We start from the raw sequence: 24,971 nt of genomic DNA, 5'->3' as shown, positions 1-24,971 counted from the left end.
TGGATAATTTACCTGCTAAAATGATTGAGGTATAAATCGAGCATACCTCGAAAGAGAGAGAATGAATGACTCGATGAAAGTAAGTTTTACAATTAGATCATCGCGGCCGCTATCGCAGCTTCGCAATGTCAGCCATTGTTATACTGACTGTAGGCTCAAACATGATAGATGGCGCTGTCCGTATTGAGGCCGAGCATTAGCTAGCTAGCGAACATGTGTTGTTTTTCCCGGGGAAACAACAAGAGAACGTGATGAAATGTTTACACTGCACCCCGATTTACTGGAAAATTATCCTGCCTAAATTCTTTTGGTGATTTGGGTGAGATATTTTCATGAAAAATAATGTTGTTTTAGGTAGACTACACTGGAAAATATATTTAATCAAAGTGAGTTTGCGTATAGGATTGAGTTTAGATTGCAATCTCATTTCCTCACGTACTAATAAAATTGAATTGAAAAAAAATCTCGGCAAGTGTGCGTCCGGATAATAGAGAGATCCGGATAAGGGGAGGCCGGATAAGAGAGGTCGGACTGTACATGCATTTGAGGCAAGATAAGGAATCTACTCCTCTAAGAGCAAGCAAGGAAGAGGCCTAAGGTAGAACATAGTGCATGGCTTCCTAAAATCGTGGGCAGTAAAAATAATCAATATTGAAACGTCTGGAACGCAAGCAAGGACATGTTGCTTCATGAAGAACAGAGAGTGAGACATTTTTAAAAGGTGCTTTCAAGTGCCCCTCAGATTTCAGAAAGTCCATTTACCCCCTCCCACCAATCTAGTGAAAATAAAGTAACCACTCTTTGAAATCGAATAAAATAATTCCAGTGGTCCTCAAAAGAAATGCTTTCGCAATTTATTTTGTAAATTATTGAAATATATATATATATCGAAAAATTATAGGTCAAATCCACCCCAGAAAACTGTTAATTTGAATAAATAGAGAAAAATCAATCTATCATAATGCTGAAAATTTCATCAAAATCGGATGTAAAATGAAAAAAGTTATGACATTTTAAAGTTTCGCTTATTTTTCACAAAACAGTGATATGCACAAATCAGTGACATGCAAATGAGACAGTCAATGATGTCCCTCACTATTTCTTTTGTTTTTTATTGTTTGAATTATACAATATTTCATTTTTTACAGATTTGACAATAAGGACCAACTTGACTGAACCATATACTTTTAAACAATGCTAATCCCACATTTTCATGGAGGAATTAATCGTTGTTTCACTTGACAATGAGGAGAAAATTATAATATTTTATATTTCATATAATAAAATACAAAAGTTATAGTGAGTGGATGACGTCATCAGTCTCCTCATTTGCATACCAACCGGGATGTGCATATAACTGTTGTAAAATTAAGCGAAAATTTGAAATGTTATAGCTTTCTTATTTTACATCCGAATTTGATAAAATTGTCCTATGCTTGTTGGATTTTTCTCTTTTTATTAAAATCAATTTTATGTTGGGGAGGATTTGTCCTTTAAAGAGTGCCATCATGATTGATGGTGAAGGAATTATATTGCCCTTGATTGAAATGATGCTAGTGATGGAACACTAGTGCAATATTATTAGTGAGTTTTCGTAATTGCAGCAGGGACGGATTTTACAACATACTTAATCTATTGAAAATGCCGGTCAAATCGCAATGAACAGCTGAGAGATCTTTGTCGAAAATTAGTGAATCGGGACAGCTGATCATCGTAAAAAATTCTGAGCTGACAAAAAATTGCAAATTATGTTGTTTGTCCAGAGCACTATCTATCATAAATGTAACAAAACACCCTGTACCCACAACAGCTAGCATGATGTATACATAGTTTCTCATGGTGTAGACTGAGGCTTATAATACAGTCATAACCATTCCCCCATGATCAGACATGATGTATTAGAATGTATTACCTGCTAAGCCCTACATCACTCCCTCACTTGAACACAGCTCAAAAAATATTGTCAACAAGCCTCGTACTAGTCTGCATTCCAGCTCTTATTCCACAAATGTTTTGTACGTAAGGTAAGGGTTATATGGTGGAAAATTATTGTGTTTTTTTTACTCAATTACATCCTTTGCCCTTAAAACAAAAAATATAATCAATGTTCAAAAGAAAAAATTTGGGTAACAAAAATTACGAAATAAGTCTAAATTTCATGATGAAAATATTATGCTTCTGTTGTCATTTGATGGAAAATGCTTAAAAATAAACAGTTCTGATATCCCACCTCATACATATCACATATTTGTCTTCACTATACATATTTTGTCAATCCTAAATATAAGTTACTTTCATGAGAATCACTTCATTTGATGCAATTCATAGGAAAACGATTTGATTAAGGCAAGAGTATGAGAGTCTGCCTACCATGGCTAGACAAGCAGTGAGCTATGTGATACCCCCATCATTCTAGCAAGGCTTAATCCAATACAATATATCATATCCCTCAGTATCTTCGTCATAGTTGGTAATAGAGAATACATTGATTTACTTTAGCACAACTCTGTTGCAATATATATCTAGCCTGGATAATCTCCCATGGGCAATGAGTCTATAAATTAAATGAGGGTTAATTTTTCAGAAATGGCCATGCCCACAAAGACAATCCTTGGTATACAGTGGTATTTACCGTGTACAAACTACCATCATTCTTCAACAAAATGAAAAATGCTTGTCATGACGTCAGGTACTCTAGTTAAACGGATTTTATGTGCTGTACATGTACAAATGGGGTTATATTGAATGGAATTGAATGACTTTATTTCCATAAAGGAAATTCGTTTTTCACTGGTTTACACACATGTAGATGCAATGTACAATGTATGTAATCAGAACAAAACAAAAAATGGTGATGACATGTCAACATAAGGAATTTGTTTTGACTCTGGTATACAAGATTCACGTAAAATTTACAATACACAAGTATTTTTTAAATTATATTAGCAGAACCTTGACAACTATTTTGTTTTGCAGTGTAATGCTCCCCCTATTGTATTATACGGAACTAGGTGAATGAATTGAATATATGCTAAGGACCTTCACTCGGATAGTTGCAAAATATGTTGTAACACAATATGATACTGCTCATCACTTTATATCTTACATTTTTTTATATACCTCATTTTACCAGAGGTAATTATTGGTGGAAAGCATGTCTGATTTGCTTTTCCATCTTGTCCGTCACTTCTCTCTCGTGAAAACTAAAGGCCATCGCACACCTTACGACTGGTCTGCGACCCGATTTCAAATTAAAACGTAGTAGAATTTAATGCTACTATTGAGAATGGAATATCTTACTGTGTAATGTTCTAAATCATTGTATGAATACTTATGTTCAAAACTGACTATGCTATGCTGACTATGCTGTCATCCGTATTAGAATAAAAGCAAATTTAATATCGAGTTGTAACAATGTCATACAATCATATGATTAGTTACAATTTGAAAGTATTTGACCATTACTCCAAACTAAAGGCTTGCAATCATCAAAAAAATTGTTATATTAGTATTCTTACAGTTGATTTGAACCTCAATTAAAAAGAGATTTTTCATTCACATTTTCAGAAAATTAGCAAAATGCGATTTGTTGCAAAATCGGGTCGCAGACCAGTCGTAAGGTGTGCGGTGGCCTTTAAACATACATGTAGAATCGTTAATAGCAAGGTCTCCTTATCGAGTGATTGTAATTGATGATACAATCATGATATAAAATAAAAACAAATATTAAAATGTTTTAACCAATTTTTTCATCATAGCTACATTTTTATTATTTTTCTTAAGTTGTGTGGTTATTCATACAAAGAGCAGGATGTGATCATGAATATAATCCAACTTGCTAGAGGTGTATCCTACATTTATGATTCACAAAACATTCAGTACCAGTAGCAACAGACATGGTATGACATAGCTCAGTAAAAATTTTATATAAAGTTAATAGGTTATTAGGTGATCCCCCCCCCCCCTTCCCGAAAAAAAGTAGGTTCACTGGGACCAAAAAAAAAAGTTTTTATTTTCAAATTCCACATGTCATAGGTTTGTCCGTTTAACTTTTGAAAAAAAAAGTTATAAAAAAATAATAAAGGTTATGAATTTGTATTGTACTTTTACCTTTGTAAGGCCATTTGTTAGATCTTCTTTCTTACAATATTTTGTACTTAATATAATATACTGCCATTCTCTTTTTTTTTTTTGAAAGCTAACAGTGCTTTAAGTACATATCTTGCAATATCCTAAAGGCTTCTATAATTCATCCTTCATGAACAATTTAAAAGTTTGTGCAATTTATCTCATTTAAAATAACATGGATTATGGGGAGAAGCTTGTAACAAAAGAAATCATAGATATATTCCATTTTCTGCTTTTGTAACTAACTTGATGTCAAAGTTGATTTTCATATCAGAGTTTCCCTTTAAATAATGATTGTTATGAAAATGTTTCTGGACCAGATGTAGAAAATAGCTATGCAAACTGAAAGTTGTTTTTCTATCTTTTTATGGTAGTTTCCCCCACATATCAATGATTCACTTTTTTCTTTCTCTTTTGAATGATATTTCATTTTTTGTCTCACCTGCATAGCAGAGTGAGACTATAGGCGCCACTTTTCCGACGGCGACGGCGGCGGCGGCGGCGTCAACACCAAATCTTAACCTGAGGTTAAGTTTTTGAAATGACAGCATAACTTAGAAAGTATATGGACCTAGATCATGAAACTTGGCCATAAGGTTAATCAAGTATTACTGAACATCCTGCCTGAGTTTCATGTCACATGACCAAGGTCAAAGGTCATTTAGGGTCAATGAACTTAGACCATGTTGGGGGAATCAACATCAAAATCTTAACCTAAGGTTAAGTTTTTGAAATGTCATCATAACTTAGAAAATATATGGACCTAGTTCATGAAACTTATACATAAGGTTAATCAAGTATCACTGAACATCCTGCATGAGTTTCACGTCACATGACCAAGGTCAAAGGTCATTTAGGGTCAATGAACTTTGGCAAAATTGGGGGTATCTGTTGAATTACCATCATAACTTTGAAAGTTTATGGATCTGATTCATGAAACTTGGACATAATAGTAATCAAGTATTACTGAACATCCTGTGCAAGTTTCAGGTCACATGATCAAGGTCAAAGGTCATTTAGGGTCAATGAACTTTGGCCAAATTGGGGTAATTGTTGAATTACAGCCATAAATTTGAAAGTGTGTTGGTCTAGTTCATAAAACTTGGACATAAGAGTAATCAGGTATCACTGAACATCCTGTGCGAGTTTCAGGTCACATGATCAAGGTCAAAGGTCATGTAAGGTCAAAGAACTTTGGCCACGTTGCTGGTACATGTATTTGTTGAATTGCCATCATATCTCTTTAAGTGTATTGGTCTAGTTCATAAAACGTGGAAATAAGAGTAACCAAGTATCACTGAACATCTTGTGCGAGTCATAGTAGTTTTCAAAATCAGCACTGCTGCTATATTGAATCGCGTGATGCAGGTGAGACGGCCAGAGGCATTCCACTTGTTATTATATTAAATGTTTAAATGGCAAAGCAAGATTCATAGAGCACTCAAGTGTTTATGATGCTTTTTCATGGCCACTTGAATCAAATGACTATCTCAATTGGCCAATTTACGACAACTGTTTTTTTTATTATTATTCTGTTGTGGTTCGTGCTATGACGTGTGAGTTGATTTTTTTGGGGACAAATACATAAAAAGGAACAGTAGAGAACAATATTTTCTTCAATAAATAACTTTGTGACATTGTAATGGGTATTCTTCAGTAGATCATTTATCTGATTACTTTAGAGAAGAAAAAATAATCTTGAATTGTCATAGTGAATGTTCCAAGATAATACATGTATTGTTATCCAATCAGATTTAGATTTTACACTTTTCAAGATAGTATTTCGACATATTAACATGCAAGCAATCAAACAATGAAATTATTTGATGGAAAATGATTTATAATTCGAACACTTATTCTAGCATTTGCAACAAAGAATATTAATAAGCCATTGACTAAAGTGCTTCTGTAGTGAACTGTACCTTCATTTGCCAAACACTAATTTCCTTAATGTGAAGGGAATTCTCAGTCTGAAAATTACTTCATTGCCAGGCAAACAATTATATTCAATTATTTACCAATTCTATGTACATGTAGAATACAAAGAGTTAATAAAGAAGCACAATAGGGGAGGGGGGAATGTGGATCATGTTACCCCCCACAGTAACAGGTTGCCCCAATGGATTGATATGGGTTCTATACAGCAGTAATATTACAGAATTGGAATACGAATAATAACCTCAGGATAAAAAAGTATTCATTTTTTCCCTTTGGGGTATGCTTTTGTTTGGAGTTTCAGGCACTAAATGATATCCCCTATCATTTATGTTACTGGTAGGTGATAATAATTTTCATGAATAGAACAAACAGCATAATATGTGTTTAAAAGTTGTCACATAGTTTAGCTCAGGGAGGCTGTAATTTATTATTGAAGTGCACGGCATTGTGTGTTGCCCCTCTTGTGACTCATGCATACAGCTGGCTGTGTGAGTTAGTTCACTAGGCACAATAGGCATTCTGTGGCAACAGCTAAGCAAAGAAGGGGGTAGAACAGCATTTTATGTTTTGTCCTGTATATATATATATCCTTGCGAAGTTGCGATACTTTAGTCACTTTTTACAGTACGATCATTGCCAAGCTTATTTGTCTATGGATGTTGAATAGGAATATGTGTCGGATGTAAATCAGCTGGCAGTTCTATCGTGGAATACGAGTGACGGTAAAGGCATGGCCGACTGACTACAAACGCAAGGTTGTGAATCGGGAATTGTAACATATCTGTGGCTGTTTCTATCCATGTATGGATTGCTTCGTTGATTCATTCTTCATGTTGATTTTAGTTTCATTTTTTATTGGCTTACCTTTCTGCAGAACTGGGTCATGCAAACCAACAGCCACATTTTTTTTTCTTGACAGTAAAAAATACATAATTTAGAGGCATCTTGTTCCAACCTTTCATTCTTTTGAGTGGAAACATCCTACTTACTGTACTCAATGTATGCTTATTTCTTGTTTATTTTATTCTATATTTGAATTCCAGAAATATATTTTCATATTCTGTGTATTTTGCCCCTTACTCTCTTTTTTCTCCATTTTGTTGTTTTTGTTGTTTGGTTTAATTGTTCATCAAGTCTTTCTCACGCCTTTGTTGTTTATATATTCATTATAGTTCACTTCGTCTTTTCTTCTTCTTTTTTTTAATACAGAGCAACTTGTATCCAACCGTAGGCCTTCAGACGCCTGGTGAAATCGTTGATACAAACTTTGGTCAGAGCCCATTTGTGTTCAATATAGAAGACCTCATGCAGGTATATCAATATTATTATGATCAAAAATACTCGCTGCCTTGAATGTATCCATGAAATTTAGCAACCTCATAGGATAGTTTCAGGATGTATTCAATTATGCAAATCTTAGAAATAAATGTGTTATTGATCAAAATATGTATCTTGCTGATCCTATCATGGAAATTTAGATTTGCATCAAACTTTATGAATTATATATATTTTTGACCAGTCCTTGAGTAACAAAGAACAAATCTAAATTTACATGCCCAATCTATAATGTTGAATAGATAAATGATCAGAAATTATACGCTTCATTAAGCTCTGTTAATTAAGTCAATAGAAATGTAGAGTTAACTTATATTAAAAAAAATATATGCCTTAGTCGTAATTACCATAGGAATTACACTTAATTTGAGGTCTCATTTTAATAAGATTCACTCATTATATATGCTCAATTTATCATCTTGCTTTGGTAACCCAAAATCAGTGACAGTGAATCCACTGTCTTTAAAAAGGAAAAGCCAGTTAAGGTAACAATCTAAAAAAAGAGTTCGAATAGAATCCAGTAAAAATACCACCACCCAAGCGTTTGGATGTATTAATGTGCTGAATGGCTCTGGAGGAAAATGCGTTACTGCTGAGAAATGAGCAAAATAAACACGGATTCCCATCAAATGTTGGATATTTTTCTCAGCAATAGTAATACACTGTGTTAGTGATGATAAGTGTTGTCAGTTTTCAGTTATTAGATTTCATGATTTCACAATGATAAGTTCATGTTAATGTACAAGGTTTAGATCTATGGTGAATTAAACCTTGATTTTAAAGACTTCCAAAAAATTTTGCTGCAACTACATTCTTATACCTTTAATTTTGTCAGGTGAATGAGATTATAAAGTTATTTTTAATGATGATGCTATTTCTTCTAAGCAGGAAATGAGGATGAAGACTAAAACAACAATAGAGAATTATCCAGTACCAGATGACCAAGGAGAATGGCAATCAGTGCTACACAGGTTTGCACAACGTCTTTTATGGAAAGAAAAATATCATTGAAAAGGACTTACTGACATATTGTTTTGTTCTTGTGTTCTGTTCATTCATGGGATTTCATTCAGATGAGTGCACATTGAAAAGCTTCAGTATGTCAATTTTTAATGCTATTTTTCGATTTGAAGTACCAAACACTTAATAATGGTAATAATATATAGCATTTAGAGTGTGCCTTCTCTCTAGAGGCGCAAATTGAATTATTACACAGAAGGGGGGGGTGTTTAGTTGGAGCACTATGAGCAAAAGCTTTTTCACCAAATGAGCATTTGACTTCACGAGTTATCAACAGCCCTGTTCCTGAAGATCTCAGATTTCAAGTGGGTCCATATTCTGAGATAAGATCGTTAAAATAATGAGGAGCACAACCATTAACAATTTTCCATGTAAGCAACAAAATCTTGAATTTTATTCGCTCCACCACGGGCAACCAGTGAAGTTCTTTTAGAACTGGCGCTGTGTGCATATATTTATCAAAAATGAATGTATTTGTACGTCCATGTGCATATCAATCAAGATTTTACATTCTGGGGAAAGCTGGTAAATTGTGTTTCTTGATAGGAAGGAAGTTTATTAATGGATGGATGCTCCAAGTATTATCGGATTAATCGCTAGAGGGTATTCATTTGTCTCGCAATCTACTATGGTCAACAAGGAAATTCGTGATCACTCTCGCAAAAAGTGTTCACTGGCTTTCTAGGAAATTCGTGATCACTCTCGCAAAAAGTGTTCACTAGCTTACAAGTTCACGAGCTTTCGAGTGCCGCTGCAACTCTTTATCAAGTGACGAAAATTATCTGATGACGTACTCTATTTATACTAATCTCCAGGACCGTACGCACGAACGCGAGAACAATAGGTGGGTATTGATCCGTTGCGTCGGTATGCGGCGCGGCCGGTAATCCGTATATGCAAATAAGCCGGGGGTATATGCAAATACGCCGTGGGTCGGCGATATGCAAATTATACAAAATTGGCGGGCTCGCTAGTTTCCCGTGGGCGGGGGCTGACTAGCTGAGCGGTCCCTCGTTCGGGGCCGGGAACGATCGGGTCGGCGTGCACTGCCAGGCAAGGGGGTATTGTGCTGTCTGATGGTTCGCATCCAGAAGTCGGGGATGTCGATCCCGCTGTCTCTGTTGAAGTTGTTAGGACAAAGACGTATACTAATAGCCTCCTTAATCCTGCGTGTATACCAATGTCTCTCTTTGGCAATGCAATGTACACCCTCCCAATCTGGGTGGTGTTGTTTCTCCCAAGCATGTTCTGCCACCGCGGATGTGTCGGTTCGCTGTAACCGAACATCGCGCTTGTGTTCAGAAATGCGTTCAACTATCGGTCGGGCTGTTTCTCCGATGTAAGACCCGTCACATCCCTGGCAAGGAATGTTGTATACTACGCCATCACGTCTGTGATCAGGGATAGGGTCTTTGGGATGTACAAGCTGTTTGTGTAAGGTGGTGTCCGAGCGGAAAACCGTTATTTGCATATACCCCCGGCTTATTTGCATATACCCCCGGCTTAATTGCATATACGGATTACCGGCCGCGCCGCATACCGACGCAACGGATCAATACCCACCTATTGTTCTCGGATCAATACCCACCTATTGTTCTCGCGTTCGTGCGTACGGTCCTGGAGATTAGTATAAATAGAGTACGTCATCAGATAATTTTCGTCACTTGATAAAGAGTTGCAGCGGCACTCGAAAGCTCGTGAACTTGTAAGCTAGTGAACACTTTTTGCGAGAGTGATCACGAATTTCCTAGAAAGCCAGTGAACACTTTTTGCGAGAGTGATCACAAATTTCCTTGTTGACCATAGTAGATTGCGAGACAAATGAATACCCTCTAGCGATTATTTCAATCCGCAATAATGAACCTATTTAGTATTATCGGATTATACCAAAAAAAAATTTGTCCGGGGTGTAAAAGTTGGCCAGCACCAAATGAAAGAAATGGACAGTGAAAGTAGTCTCAATGATGCTTATTATTTATGTACTGTATCTAATGAGTAATCTGCCCCACTTGTCTTTCTCATATCAGAGAGCCCTGCATAGTACAGTAAATATTACTAGGACTTTTTTTGTGAAGATATGATAATAACTCACATCTTATATAGTACTTTCAATGAAATTCATATTAAAGCGCTTGACAATGTAGATTCTTAAAATGTATATTTGCTTGATAAATATGTTACGATCTGTTGAGCATATTTTCTTTCTATTTCTCTCTCATTTAAAGAATTGTGTCGACGTATTTAGTTCACCATGGTTACAGTCAAACAGCCGAGAGCTTTGCTCGGAGCACAAGGCAAACAATAGCTGAAGAAGTCATGTCAATTAAAAACAGGCAAAGTGAGTTTCGTTTCCTTATTCGCCACCTGCTAATCCTGCTGTTGATGTTGTCTTGTAAAACTGCATGTTCAGTGTTTATATATAGCGAACAGTTAAAGGTTATATCCATCCCAACAAGAAATCGATATGAAATTAAAAAAAATATCAATAATCATAATACTAAACATTCCATTAAGATACGACAATGCAGACTTTAGCTTAATCAAACAAAAAGGGATTTGCAACACAAATGAGTGAGCCTGAAATGTCAAACACCTAATTGTTTTTTTTGTGTGTGTGTAGATTTGAATATTGACTTGTTGAGATGCAATAGTGGCAATTCCAGAATCCAGATTATAACGATGGAGTCAACCATATTTTACAGTTACAAGGAAAAATAAGGGGGGGAGAAAAACATGTGAGTGTGTGACATCAGTTCACTCATTTGCATACCACCTATGTTGAACTGTTTTCTGAATATTAAGCAATATTTAAAAATATCCAATTTGATTTTTTTTAAAGATTTAACATTATCCTTGTCTAATTGACTTGTTTAAGTGGAATTGGCCTTTAAGAACACTTCCATGTCTGTAATTATTTGTTCTTACTACTCCTCCTTAAGTTCTTTCTCATATCTTGCACCCATCTCTGCATCACATGTCCCTGTGCCTGTTCTTCCTCTTCTGCATCCTCTAATTTATTTTTTCCCTCTGTTAAACTGTACTTTTAAAAAATCCTTCCTTTGTCTAAATATTGTTGTTGTATTGTCCTCTTAAACTATACAGTCATCATTTCAATCCTGTGTGGATATCTACATGCATGTCTAAGATGAGTCATTCATTATTTTGATTGACATGTATGATGTTATATTAGTATGACATTGAAAGACAAACCATTCAAATTTTTGCACACATACATTTAATGGTTTTCGTATGTAGAGGAAATGATATTGGATCTTTATACAATCAATGTTAAGATAGATAGATAGATAGGTGGATGGATAGATATATAGATAGACAGATAGATGGATGGATGGATGGGTGGGTGGGTGGGTGGGTGGATGGATATATAGACAGACATACGGACGGATGGATGGATGGGTGGGTGGGTGGGTGGATGGATGGTGGATGGATGGGTGGGTGGGTGGGTGGATGGATGGATGGATATACAGACAGACGGTCGGATGGATGGATTGATGGGTGGGTGGATGGATATATAGACAGACAAACAGACACAGACAGACAGACAGACAGACAGACAGACAGACAGATAGATAGATAGATAGATAGATAGATACTTGACATCTTTCAAACTGTTTCTTCATACTACATGAATAAGTTCCCAGTGAATGCATATGTTGGTGGTTGTGTCCTTGTCTGACAAGATGTCTAATGAAAACAGACGATATTTTCCTTTGCCAGTAGTTTCCTCAGGGGTATAACCATTCTCAGTTTTTATCCTTCATTCCAACTGATTACCTCCATTTCATTTATTATTGTGTGATGTAAGGTTTTATTATCAGGTTACCATGGTGATCAATTGTTTGTGTTTTCCCACAAAAAATACACTGGTGCAGTTTTAATGATGCATGGTTTGTTGGACGAACATTGAAGTTTGTGAAATTGAATGTGTACCGGTAGTCGAAATGACTGAAAAAATTATTAAATTAATTTTATGAAAACAAGAAAATATAATCTTATTTCTTATGCCCTTTAAAAATGTAATTAGTATGGTACTTTATTCAGGCTTTGCACAAGGCCAAGATAAACAAGATGCTTTAACTCGTAAACACTTAAGATCATCTGCAATATGTACTTGATAGCACTTATGTGCAGTACTGCACATGTATCAGTGAAATGTAATTTCTTCTCACTCGGCAATTATTTTGATTTTTCTAGTGCAATGTGATGTAGACACATTCATGAGAATATGTTTATTATAAATAAAACTATTCATTCATCACTTCATCATTTCATAACTTCTTTAGTTCTGTACCGCAATTACACATTACAGAATATGCTGAAATCGAAATTATGATAACTGGATATATATATTATATATTGAGTAACACTATGATCTTCTTTTATCTTACAGAACTTCAAAGATTAGTATTAGCAGGTTGCATGGGTGAAGCAATAGCTACAACACAGAGACTCTATCCAAATTTACTACAACAAAACCCCAATCTGGAATTCATGCTCAAATGCCGCCAGTTTGTGGAGATTGTGAGTGGGACAGAGAGCGAGATACGGCCTCCCCGCAGCGAGCCACGTAGCTCGCGGTCATCACGGTCGAGTAGTAGACATGCAAGTCCGGCCATGAGCCCTCATCGTGATAGCGCCGCTCCTTCCTCATCCTCCCCTCATCTCAGTATATCATCACCGTTAGCTACGGACCCTCTACAAATGCATCATTCAGGAATACCAGGAGGTAGCACAAGTAGTAGTAGTAGTAGTAGCACCGGCGGCAGGCATGGGAGTAGTCTCCTCAACACTTCCAAACCTATATCACCAAAGAGTCCTAAGAACTTACAACAGCAACATCAGCAACAGCAACATCAGCAGCAACAGCAAGATGGACTGACCACAAACACTGCAATGACCTCAACCATGAACGCCCTCAACCTCACCACGAACGGTAGTGTCATGAACGGTTCCTCAAGGATAATAAACCCGGAGTCAGATATAGACATGGATGTAGACTGCCATGAAACCAATGGTGTTCACACTAATGGAAATAGTAGTAATGGACATGCTGTGACAAATGGCAAGGCATTATCATCATCATCAGTCAATGGTGTGTGCCCACCCACAGAAGATATGGAAACAGATGAACTAGGTTAGTATTGTCTGAAGGGTACAGCCAGGGAGCATAAGACAATTTGCATAGAATGGTGGGCAATAGGCATAGGACAATTGGCATAGGAATGTGTACAGGGAAATATACAAGATAATATGCATAGGGCAATGTGCATTGGACATATGGTAAGCATAGGACAATAGACCAGTTCGTAGTTACTTCTGGGACAATTTTGGTCAAATGACCTTTCATTTCTTTCATTATGATAGGCATATTTCAAAGCAAGATATTACGTAAGCTTGCCTTACATAGCAGGATGAAGAAATTGAATAGACCAGGTGACTAGAATAGCACACCAATGAACACTTTATGGAGGTATTTGTTGCATTCCTACTTTAAATGCATATCATAGCATGTTGCACATTGTACTTGGCAAACTGTGAAATACCAGTCGTTCTTGGACGCATTGTTGTTTTTTGTGGATGTAAATGAAAACCACAATTTAAAAGAATATATGAATAACCAAGACATCAAAGTTGGTGCTTATCTCATTAGATTTTAAACCACCATGTCACTTTAGTACAAATGACCTTCCTCTGATCATGCGTAGAATCTTTTGATCATGCGCAGAAAGGAACTACGAACTGGCTTATATGCATGTGGTAGGGGAATCTGCTTCTTGTAATAAAGTGATGTATTTGGTTTTCAAAATTAAGAAAACAGAATATTGAATGAAAGCTTGAAATGAAAAGGACAAGGAATAAGATAGTTATGGCATTTTTTTCTCCAAACTGTCGCCTATTTGCATCTCTGACTTCTTGTTTCATTTAAGATTAGAAATTTTCCGTCTGAGTTGGATTCTTCTTGAAAGTACTATGCATAGGACATTATTATGCTTTTCACACTGCATTTCCTTAACCCCATACTATCTTTTTTGTTTCACACTCTTTCTTAACCCCATACTATTTGCTTAACTGGAGTTAACGCCTTAACCCCGGACTATCGCACACAGCTCATGAATATTGATGATTTTGCCACACAGAGCGTGATTAACGTGCAATTTCAACTTCTGTGGATTGGCTAATGCTTAGCCCCACTTTTCCTTAGCCCGATTTCGTTTAACACTGCATATCTTAGACCGCTTTTGTGGTGCTTGCACCGCAATAAGCCGGCTAACCCTGCTTTTTTTGCAGGGCCAGATAGTACCATACTATTTAACGTGCTAGCCCACATTGCTAAAATGTAGTGTGAAACCGAAATGGGCCAAGCTTAACCCTGGGAAATATGTGCAATGTGAAAAACATATAAGCTTCATATGTGTCAGTTGTTCTGAAGTAATAGTTGAGCAGTCATAATTTCTCACAAAATCTGATGCCGACAGCAAATGAAAAAATCCCAAAGAAGCGTCATCATATATGTCTAGAATGTATAGTGTAATAAGAGCGCACATGTATTAAATATGGTCTATACAGTTGAATAGGCACTATTTTATTGTTTATTTGGAGTTCAGACCAGAGTCTACAGAAGTTAGCCAGTGCTTGTAAGAGCAAGCAACTTAAGAGAAATGGTGGATGGATCAATGCCTTTCTATAGGCTTGAAGTCAATTTCCAAGGGATAACAATAAATGTAAAATTCCACCGATACCTGAAATGTATTGTAATTTATTTCTATCATCATCTTGTGCAGAAGGTACATCGTTACCACCCGTCCGTCAGCTCTGTGGAGGGAGCCATTCAGCAATTGAACATATGCTCAAATTTGGTCGGGAACTTCAGTGCTTCTACGACAAAATCACCAGGGAGAACGGCAAGAACGAAACCAATGCCAATGCTTTACGGGTAAGAACAGATTATCCATGTGAAAGGTGGATAACTTTTTGATTATTGACCTTCCAATGTTCTTCACCACGATTCTATCAAGGATGATATGATGTGAGGACTTTTTGGTGCTCAAATCTATGATACTAAGTTCTCAGAACTGATTAGTTACAAAATATGCAAACACCTCTGATTCATATTGTAATGTTATCTTCAAATATATTCATTCCTTTTCCAAGTTACATGTTTGATTTCTCTAAAATGTGACATTTATTTCTTTTTTGTTTCAGGAGGCATTTAGTTTGTTAGCCTATGCAGACCCATGGAATAGTGAAAAAGGGTACCAGCTAGATCCATTATTACGAGAACCAGTCTGTGCCGCATTAAATAGTGCCATATTAGGTAAGTCAGTATATCATTGCAGTAAAGTGAAAAGTTTTTATAAAGAGCTGAAATCAATTTTAAGGACTTAAAATCACTTACATGTGATGATTTCATTGAATTATATTCTTAAGTTGACTTTATGGGTTTGTTAACCTAATAAGACTGAGGGGGGGGGGGGGGGGGCTGATTCAGCCCCCCTCGACATTTTTCGCTTTATCAGATTCCTATAAAGAGTCTGTGAAACAAAAATTAGCATTTTAGGGGCATTATTTTGTTAATGAGAGCAAACTTGATTTTACGCATAAATTAGCAGGATTAATGAGCAATGAGATTTTCCCCAGAATTTGATGTTCTAGTTTTGTAGATTATGCCATGGACAACGCGCATGCCAATTTTCGTCGCGATCGCGCGATCAACAGCTGAGATCATAAGGGGGGGCTGAATCAGCCCCCCTAGTCTTCTTAGGCGTCGAAATAGCCCAGTCTATTTAGGGTTAATTTTGAAGGCTTATAAGCCATTACTTTTGCAAACAAAAAAGATGATTTTGATGTGCCTAAGGATTTCACCATACTCTATTTCTGCTCTGCTGTAGCAGAAAAAATTCTTGTCAAATCATTCATGACTCCTATTTAAGTAAAAACATGTTGAGTTAAAAAGGGAAAGTTCACAATTTCCCAAGAAAGTAGACTGCAATATGGATGTATACCAATGAATAATTATAATAGACATCCATATTAGAAGTTTACTTTGTATGTCTTCTGCTGCAGACTGCATCGTAAATGGAACAGAACTTGAATTGATGTTCCTTGTAGATAATGAACCCTTTTAGAATGTTCATTGTAAAAGGATGATTATGTTGAAACAAGAATACTCTCATAACATCCTGTTTATTAAGAACTGGTTGTTATTGATATGGAATTTCAAGATTTGACTGAGTGAGTTGAAATGAATAAATATTGGGGATGAAGTACAATAATAAGAATATTTCCACACAATCAGAATCAGATGCATTTACTACATCTTTGCACTCAAGGATAATGTAAATTATCGGAAAGGGATGGGTAAGTTTCAGGAGATACATTTTAAAGTTGAGGTGCTTCCTGAATCCTCAATGAGTTTCAAAGTGGCTCTTATTTTAAGTTAACATGCCCATGATATTGTACATGGGTCTTTCTCATTTTAATGTTAGTTGCTTCTTTGCTGAAATATACTTTTCAAGATTCAAGATTTATTGAAACATATGATCGCAGCTTGTTACAGCTGAATTGGCAAATGTTTTACAAAAAAGCATAAAAATACACATAAAATCAACAAAAAAGCAATGTTACAAAAGAATCAAGAAATTACAAAAACAATTACGGTATAATCATGATAATAATGAGGAAGTGATCTTAGTTTTGGAAAGCTTTGAAAAAGTACATGTGTTGGAAAAATAATTAACTCCTAAATATAAAATCATTGTGATGTAATATGGGTTTAAAGAAGAATTAAAAGGAAATTTGTTGTGATGGCTTTAAGTAGATTCAGTATTGACAATTGAAAATGAGAAAAGAGCAACAAAAATAACTGTCTGATGTGAGAGTAACTTAAGGAAAGTAAGGGAAATAAATCGGGAGAAATTAAGAACAATTACCAAACAATTATGCTAAATTAATGAGACTGTACTTAGGTCTTCTCTGTTCACTAAGGTAATATGTCTTCTTTTTTTTCTTCTTTTTTTGTTGTTGACAGAATCACAGAACATGCCCAAGCACCCGCCTCTGGAGCTTGCCCTATGTCATGTGACCGAGACCATGAAACTCATGTCCAAGTACGGAGCAGGGTCATGTGCTTTCTCAGGAGTAGACCACTATCTAAACTAACGCTGGCCTTCCATCCCCCTCCCCTACCCCTCCCTTCTCTCCCCCCCTCCAATCCTCTCCCGTGTATCCATGCCCTTCTATATATTGGAAGCATGCTGCTCTTTCCTATGTGTATGATCATCAGAGTCTCCACACATACACGTGGAGACCGAGGTCTTGCACGCCCACCCCCCCTCTTTCTCAGAGAATGTTCCTCTCTTGTATGCAATAGTCCCAGTTAAAATGATTATTTATCAATAAATTCTGATCATATATTCATTGATATCTCAAGAGCTGGACTCTGCAATTTGTTTGGAATCATGATTGTAAAATGTCTGAGACTTTCTTCCATATATATGCAAGCTATCTGATTAATTTAGTGTGAAAGTTTTGGGAAGAGACCCCACGGCAACTTAATCAAATTTGGCGTTTTTATTCAATCCCCTTAAGTATATTTACCTTCCATTGTATGAACGTTGTATTTAAGTAATTTCTTTCATTGTTCATAGCAGTTTTTTTTCCTCATATTATGTCTTGGCCCAAGCAACAAATTGTTATTTAACATTCATTCCAGTGTATGTAATCCCGATTCACGCCCTGTATTGTATGTTTAAACGGAACCTCTTTTGTCCCTTTACAACCCTCCTCCTTTCCTATGTCCAACCCCCGTCCCTTGTGATTCCACCAACAGTCCTGCCTGTTTCCATCGCGAGTGCTGCCTCATTCAAAAACTCTGTGCAGATTGACTTAATATGTAAGATCATTCAATGACACGATTATGCTGCCTCTGTTCATGAAGTACTCTGACATAGACGATTCACTGGGAGCCGAGATGAACGCATCCAAACGTGTATCTCTCTGTATTACTGAACGTGACATTACCCGCTGATGTAGTCATCATGCATTTTCATCCGGACCTTGAGATCAATGCATGGCTCTTCTTAAGAAAGGAGGATCATCTTCAATGGATAGGATGCGCTCTGTTCTTCAGCCACCATCTCGTCTCTTGCTTGAGATATGATCACTTCATCTCATGGAAAGAAAGAGATACCATGCTATAAGGGACATCCACCTGACCAATCCTGGTGCTGCTTGATCAACTACTCATCTCATCCAGTCAGTTAAGAGAAACATGATTTAACCTACCAAGATGTGACCAGACAAGGGTCTTGTTTCATGAGACAAATACCGAAATTATGTGACAAATTTGCTCTTTGCCAGTAGAATTAATGGATAACTGAATCTTTTATACCTGTTAGTAAGAACAAGTTTCATGAATCAGGTCCCTAAGGAGCAGTTGTTCACAGTTATTAAGAATTACTGAAACCGATTGGCCGAGAGCAAATTTATCGATGAAAATCACTTGCAAAGCACTTCATGAAACCGTCCCTGGTCTTGACCTTATGGATTGATTCTGACCTGGAGAGTACAGGGCGCTTATCTCAACTGTATCTTGTCTAGAAAGCGTAATTGGTAGGGATTTACTGTGTCCGGCTATTGTGCATTGAATGTGCTCTCTCATGACTGATGGAGAACACGGTTCTGTACAATTGCCTTGTGGATACGTGTAGGCCATCTACCTTGCAGTTGTCTCTGGATTTACAAGAATATGTCCAAACAGAGCACACACTAAGACAGATGTTTCAACTTCACATGTTACCAAATTTGACAGTCAACAAATTTCCATAGAAATAAAGTGGAAATTGTCTAATTAGTCATTGCATATATTCTATCATGAGAGACGAAAACAATCGATGAGAAACCGGTGAGTCTGGTAAAAAGACTAGGTTGACAGACTTTGTGAGGAGAATACTGGGGAAGGTTGCTGTGTAAAGTGATACAATGTACATGTATCGTCATGTGAAAACTATTACTCAAATACTGTGCTTTTTTACTCTCCTGCCCATCATGACATTTGTATTGCTATTATTCTCTGTGTTTGATTGTGTTGTCTCAGTAATCTTTTCATAAGCCCCGTTTCAGGACATTTCCCCTAGATTAAAGGACTCTTTATTGTATTAGCCATGCCATAAAATTAATTAATGACTGGAACCAAATTAGCCATCATACCAAGTTCAGTTGATTGAAAGCCTGTGTACAATTTACCTATAAAATGATCATGACTAAAATCACGAAATTTGACTTAATACTTATCCTCTAGACATGTGATGTTCAGTTTTACTAAAACTCCTTGTTATTTTTTTTGTATCATTTATTTTTTTAGTCATATTTTATGTAGGCATTATTTGCGTAGGATTATGTCTAGAGTCAGGGGTTCATTTTTTTTTCTCTCTTTTATATTATATCTTTATTGGATATTCCATTGCAATCAGGGAATTTATTTTATTTATATCAGGAAAATTGAAATTATGCTGTACAGGAACCATATTTATTTCTTGTTTCTTAATTCAATGTCTCAACAATATTGCATCATGATTGATTTTCTGAAACACCCATCTGTAAGTACAAATTGAATAGAATAATCAGAAGTATCTGGAGAGAAATGATGTTCATAGTGCGAAATAACCAACACCCATGCTAATGTCACATCCTTACGTTAGTTTGTGTGTTGCTTTGTATTTCTAGAACACAGACTTTAGAGGCCCTACATAAAAAACTGTGATTAAACATGTTCACCATGGCCTGGGCCCCGTCTTACGAAGAGTTGCGATTGATCTGATCAATCGCAACTATGGAAAGCCAGCAATGTCAACATCTAAAATACATGTTTGTTCAAAATATTTTCTAGAAATGATGTATATTCATACATTCACTGTTTTTCTGGACAATTCAGTATGCTTCTGTTTTCAAAGGACATCGAGCGAATTTCCTGAAGAAAAAATTATGACATTGATGGATTTCCATATACTTGAGGTTGATCGGATTAATTGTACCTCTTTGTAAGACGGGGCCCTGATTTCACAAAGGTGGTTTCCATTATATCATCGTACAAAACCATGGGTGATTCAGATTTCTTGAATGATCACACTTTCAAGCATGAATTATAATGCGCCTTTTATGGAGGGCGTGCATTTATTCTGTACCATGGTACAATTGGAACCTCCTTTGTGGATTTGGGCTTATGTGTGCATGGGCCTGTGCTGGTTGCTTGTTTTGATTTTTAAACGACCCACAAGCAAGCACAATTTTCCATGCTTGAGTCCATTCTTATTGCAATTTTTCTTGCACACTTGGAAGCAGCTAGAAACGTTGGATAGCTGCTACCTAGACTCACTACATTGTGAGCCCAATTTGTACCATGCGTCATTGCTTGTAAAGGTGGCATATGCTAACTGTTTATGAGCGAGATGATATTCCATGTATGACTGCTTCTATCATGTTCCTTAAATTGCTGGATAGAACTGTAAAATGGTAACACGGCAACTTGCAGCATGATTTGCAAAGGTGCATCATTGTCAACTGTAGTAGAAAACCAGTTATGTACGTGCTGATTCATAGTAGCAAGTTTCATTGACCCTGACAGACAAGCATGAAGTGCAATTGCATTGTGACTGCTCACATAATGAGTCATGCTCAAGTTTAGTGGTACTCAAAAAGTTTTAGAGCAACAATGATCCCTATGATGATCAGTTGTTGGTGCTTGCAGCATTTCAGGAGTTTGTATTTATAATGCACCCATTAAAAACATTTTTAGGAGGGTTGTTACATGGAGATTTATGTTTTTCCAAAGGAGATTTCCACCACAGACTTGAACCAAGACCCCTGTGATCCAGCAGGGTTCCCACAGTCATCCTGGAAAAATTTGTGGTCATGGAAAGTTAGGGAAAAGTCAGAATTTTGAATCGTGTCATGGAATTGTGTTCAAGATACTTTTGAATTTTGGGTGTTGGTGAAACGAAAATGGTACCCTGGGCCCCGTAACACAAAGCTTAGCGATAAATAGCAATTATGAAAGAACATTTCTGATTGGTTCCTGGTCAGTATTTTGCGCCAAATGCGTGTGTAAACTTGATCTTGATTGGTCAGTTCATTTAGCGATTGATCGCCAATCTTTGTGTTACGGAGCCCTGGTCAGAAACAACCCATATACTAATGATAATAGATGTACATGTCATGAGTAAGATAGTGGGTGGAACGGATGGCCGTGAGGGGAGGTGGAGGCCATCATAACGTGTCTGATTTTGGAAACCGTGCCAGAAAGGAAGTCATGGAAAGCAGCAATGTAGTCATGGAAAAGTCATGGAATTCTGTTTTCAAATTTCTGTGGGAACCCTGTCCAGAGTTCAAGACGTAATCCACCAGACCATGACATCTCTTCACATGAAATCCAACTATTACGCAAAATGGAGATAAACCTTTTACTAGAACTTCATGTGCTCTCTTCTCAGATTGCCTTCTTTCATCTGTCCCGTCTTTTAGAATGCACAGAATACTCGGCATATTGTTGAAATCTGGAGTGTAATGTGTTTGCAAGGTTCTGTACATTGAAGAAGTGTGTGTATGTGGGGATGGCCACATTATCATGTGTTATAGAGCAGTATTTTTCTCAATTTCTTGTATAGATTCATGTTTGAAAGTGATGAAATTATGAAAAAAAAATTCATGCAACCACTTGTGATGCTACATTGAAGTGAAAACTATTATAAAAAAATATGTATTGTTATATTATTATAATTATTATTACTATTCACTATCACTTGAAATCTGATTTCTTAGTTTCTCTAAGTCAGGGTTTTATAGCAAACCAAATGAGTTTTCTTATTTTTCTGTATGCACCCATGATGAAAATATAGTGAAATGAAAATAGTTGTATTTATTATATGACTTGATTTTTGTGTGTAGATAAAGCAGAGAGTATGAGTCGACAAAGTATAGAATCATTTGATTCATTTGGAGAGAGATATATTTTATGTAACACTTAGCTCATAACTTGTCCTTATTTTTTCCCTGTCCACTTTCCCTTCAAATATCGTATTGCATGATTGTTATTATTATGTTTCATTTTATTTCATTATGTACTATCTACATGATTCTTGCGAATGATATGATTATTGTTAGCGGGATGTTTAATTCAATTTTACTGAAATAAAATGACAATTTTTCATCTTCATTTTTGTGATTATCCCCTAATTGATGGATTATCTTTTTTGGTTGACACTTAACTTTTACAGATAATTGCAAATCATTTTGGTGGTCAGATACTTTGGAAAGGTAATATTCCCTTCCTCAGGGATTAAATTACATGGGGGCTAGGGACAATTTATTGCCCATGATATGCTAAAGAGAGCCCTGGAAACGAAAAAAAAAAGGGAGCCCGGAAAATTCTCTTTCATTGCAACGTTAACCCTAAGAAGACTGGGGGGGCTGATTCAGCCCCCCTCGACATTTTTCGTGATAAATCTGCCGCATGAAATTTTTTGACCGCGTCGCTCACTGACTTTTTACTTTGAAGTCGCGCAACTTTTGAGACCTAAATTGCGACCCCCAGGCACACGGTTCTGAAATTACGCAACATTTCGTGAGTGCATACAGACTCAAATTTGCTAAAAAAACGTGAATTTGTGTACAAATCCAATGCAAATAGCGTTTTTAGCCATAATTCATAATTGTATTATTATTTTTCCTTTTACAGATTGAAATCGATTCATTCCATCTTATTTCTGGTCAAAATAAAGTCTGTGACAATTTCCATTGAAAAAACAATAAAAAAGAGAAAGTCGAAAAACAAAGAAATACATAAGAAAACAATAAAATACATAAGAAAAAAAATACGATTTTGAAATTTTTTAAAAGTACATTTGATCACATTCATATGAAGTGTCCGTGTGCCAAGAATTAGCATTTTAGAGGCATTATTTAGTTAATTAGAGCAAACTTGATTTTATGCATAAATTAGCATAATTAATTTGCAATAAGATTTTTCGCAGAATTTGATCTTGTAGTTTTGTAGATTATGCCATGTGTAACGCGCATGCCAATTTTCGTCGCGATCGACGGCCGAGATCATAAGGGGGGCTGAATCAGTCTTCTTAGGCATCGAAATAGCCCAGTCTATTTAGGGTTAAAGCTTTTCCAATGTTGCAGATTTGGGCAGTAACACCAACTATGTTTGAGACTAAATGCTGTAAACATGGACCATCATACGACCACAGTAGACTACAGAACCTGAGGAGTCCTATCCAAACTAGTAATGGATATGTATCTGTAGTTTGATGCGCCATCATTTGACAGGGACATTGCTCACATAAAACAGAAAAAACATACCTCGTTGAGACTGAATCATAACAAGTTAGATTGTACATGGCTAGAACTATTTCTCCTTCAGTAATTTGCAGATTTTCTATAATTTAATATATATATATTGCTGTTTATGAGCTTAGTGTTACATGAATTTGGTTCGTCAGTACCTCGTTCTCATGAAATTTGACATTGAAATGTGTGGTTCTCTTATTTTATTACTTTTTAATTTACGTGCATGTTCATGTACAGGAGTTGTTCAAGGGGAGAAAAAAACTTACGAAAAATTGAAATTGGAGTAAAGATGAAAAAAAAAATAATAAAAGTGACAAATGTTTATGACTTGAATATAATGTGTCATGCGTCATACTTTTGTTGAGCTTGTGTTATATGCCAATGTGTATAAGTTTTCAATTTATGATTTCATGACATTGTGATTCATCAGGGTCCAGTTTCATGAAAGCTTACGGATATTGTGGAAAAGGGCACCTATTCTTTCACAGGTTTTCAATGTTTACTTCTGAGTTTCAAAAAGGTGTTTGTTTCTGCTCTTTCCAAATGATAGGACAGTGATGTATATTGAAAGCTAAATTATGTTGCTTTTTAGGTATTGATGGGGAGATGGTTAAAAGAAACAAAAGAGAAATGAAAGATAAGAAGCGGGCAAGTAGGAAGGCAAGAAAAGTAGAAAAAGAGAAAGGAATAGTGGGTACATGAATAAAGAGAGATACTGAAGAAGGAAAGATAGAAAGAGGATAGGTTAGTGATTAAAGGGAAAGTTCACCCTGACAAAAAGTTGATTGTAAAAATAGACAAAAATAATTGAAAATGTTACCAAAGGTTTGAGAAAATCCATTGAAGAGTAAAAAAGTTCTTAGAATTTTAATTATTTGATTTGTGATGTCGTATGCGAGCAGCTTTCGTATGTTTGATCAGATGGTAAAAAAATCAATGAAAAGTCCTTTTCTCAGAAAATTGAAAATGGTTATAACTGTACCTTCATTATATCAACAGACAAATCATTCCATCACAAACCATTAAAACCTTGAAATTTATGCATTTTATATTACACAATATATGGAGCAGCTGCTCGTAACAAATCCAAAATTAAAAGTTCTAATAACTTAATCTTTAATGGATTTTCCTCAAACCTTCACCAATATTTTTTTATTATTTTTTCTGCTATTTTTACA

General features: G+C 36.1%; 1 protein-coding gene across 3 annotated transcripts in view; it reads left to right on the top strand.

The window, feature by feature from the left end:
* Positions 1 to 24,120, top strand: part of LOC129253968 (ran-binding protein 9-like) — a 29,374-nt gene extending 5,254 nt beyond the window's left edge. The window contains exons 4-11 of one of the 3 annotated variants that reach the window (XR_010292655.1): positions 7,276 to 7,377; positions 8,290 to 8,372; positions 10,647 to 10,759; positions 12,833 to 13,576; positions 15,225 to 15,376; positions 15,646 to 15,757; positions 17,471 to 18,029; positions 23,566 to 24,120. Coding sequence is in view for 2 of the 3 variants with exons in the window: in XM_054892412.2 (XP_054748387.2) it covers positions 7,276 to 7,377; positions 8,287 to 8,372; positions 10,647 to 10,759; positions 12,833 to 13,576; positions 15,225 to 15,376; positions 15,646 to 15,757; positions 17,471 to 17,601 (1,440 nt within the window). In the remaining variant the exon portion in view is untranslated. Of the gene's footprint in view, positions 1 to 7,275; positions 7,378 to 8,286; positions 8,373 to 10,646; positions 10,760 to 12,832; positions 13,577 to 15,224; positions 15,377 to 15,645; positions 15,758 to 17,470; positions 22,348 to 23,565 lie in introns of those variants that run through there. The other 2 variants (XM_054892413.2, XM_054892412.2) reach the window with 2 other exon arrangements.
* Positions 24,121 to 24,971: the final 851 nt, after the last annotated feature.

Source organism: Lytechinus pictus, chromosome 2 (genome assembly GCF_037042905.1).
Source record: "Lytechinus pictus isolate F3 Inbred chromosome 2, Lp3.0, whole genome shotgun sequence".
NCBI classification, from domain to species: Eukaryota; Metazoa; Echinodermata; class Echinoidea; order Temnopleuroida; family Toxopneustidae; genus Lytechinus; species Lytechinus pictus.
The sequence above is the reverse complement of the archived record's forward strand: the minus strand, read 5'-3'. Positions and strand labels throughout refer to the sequence as shown.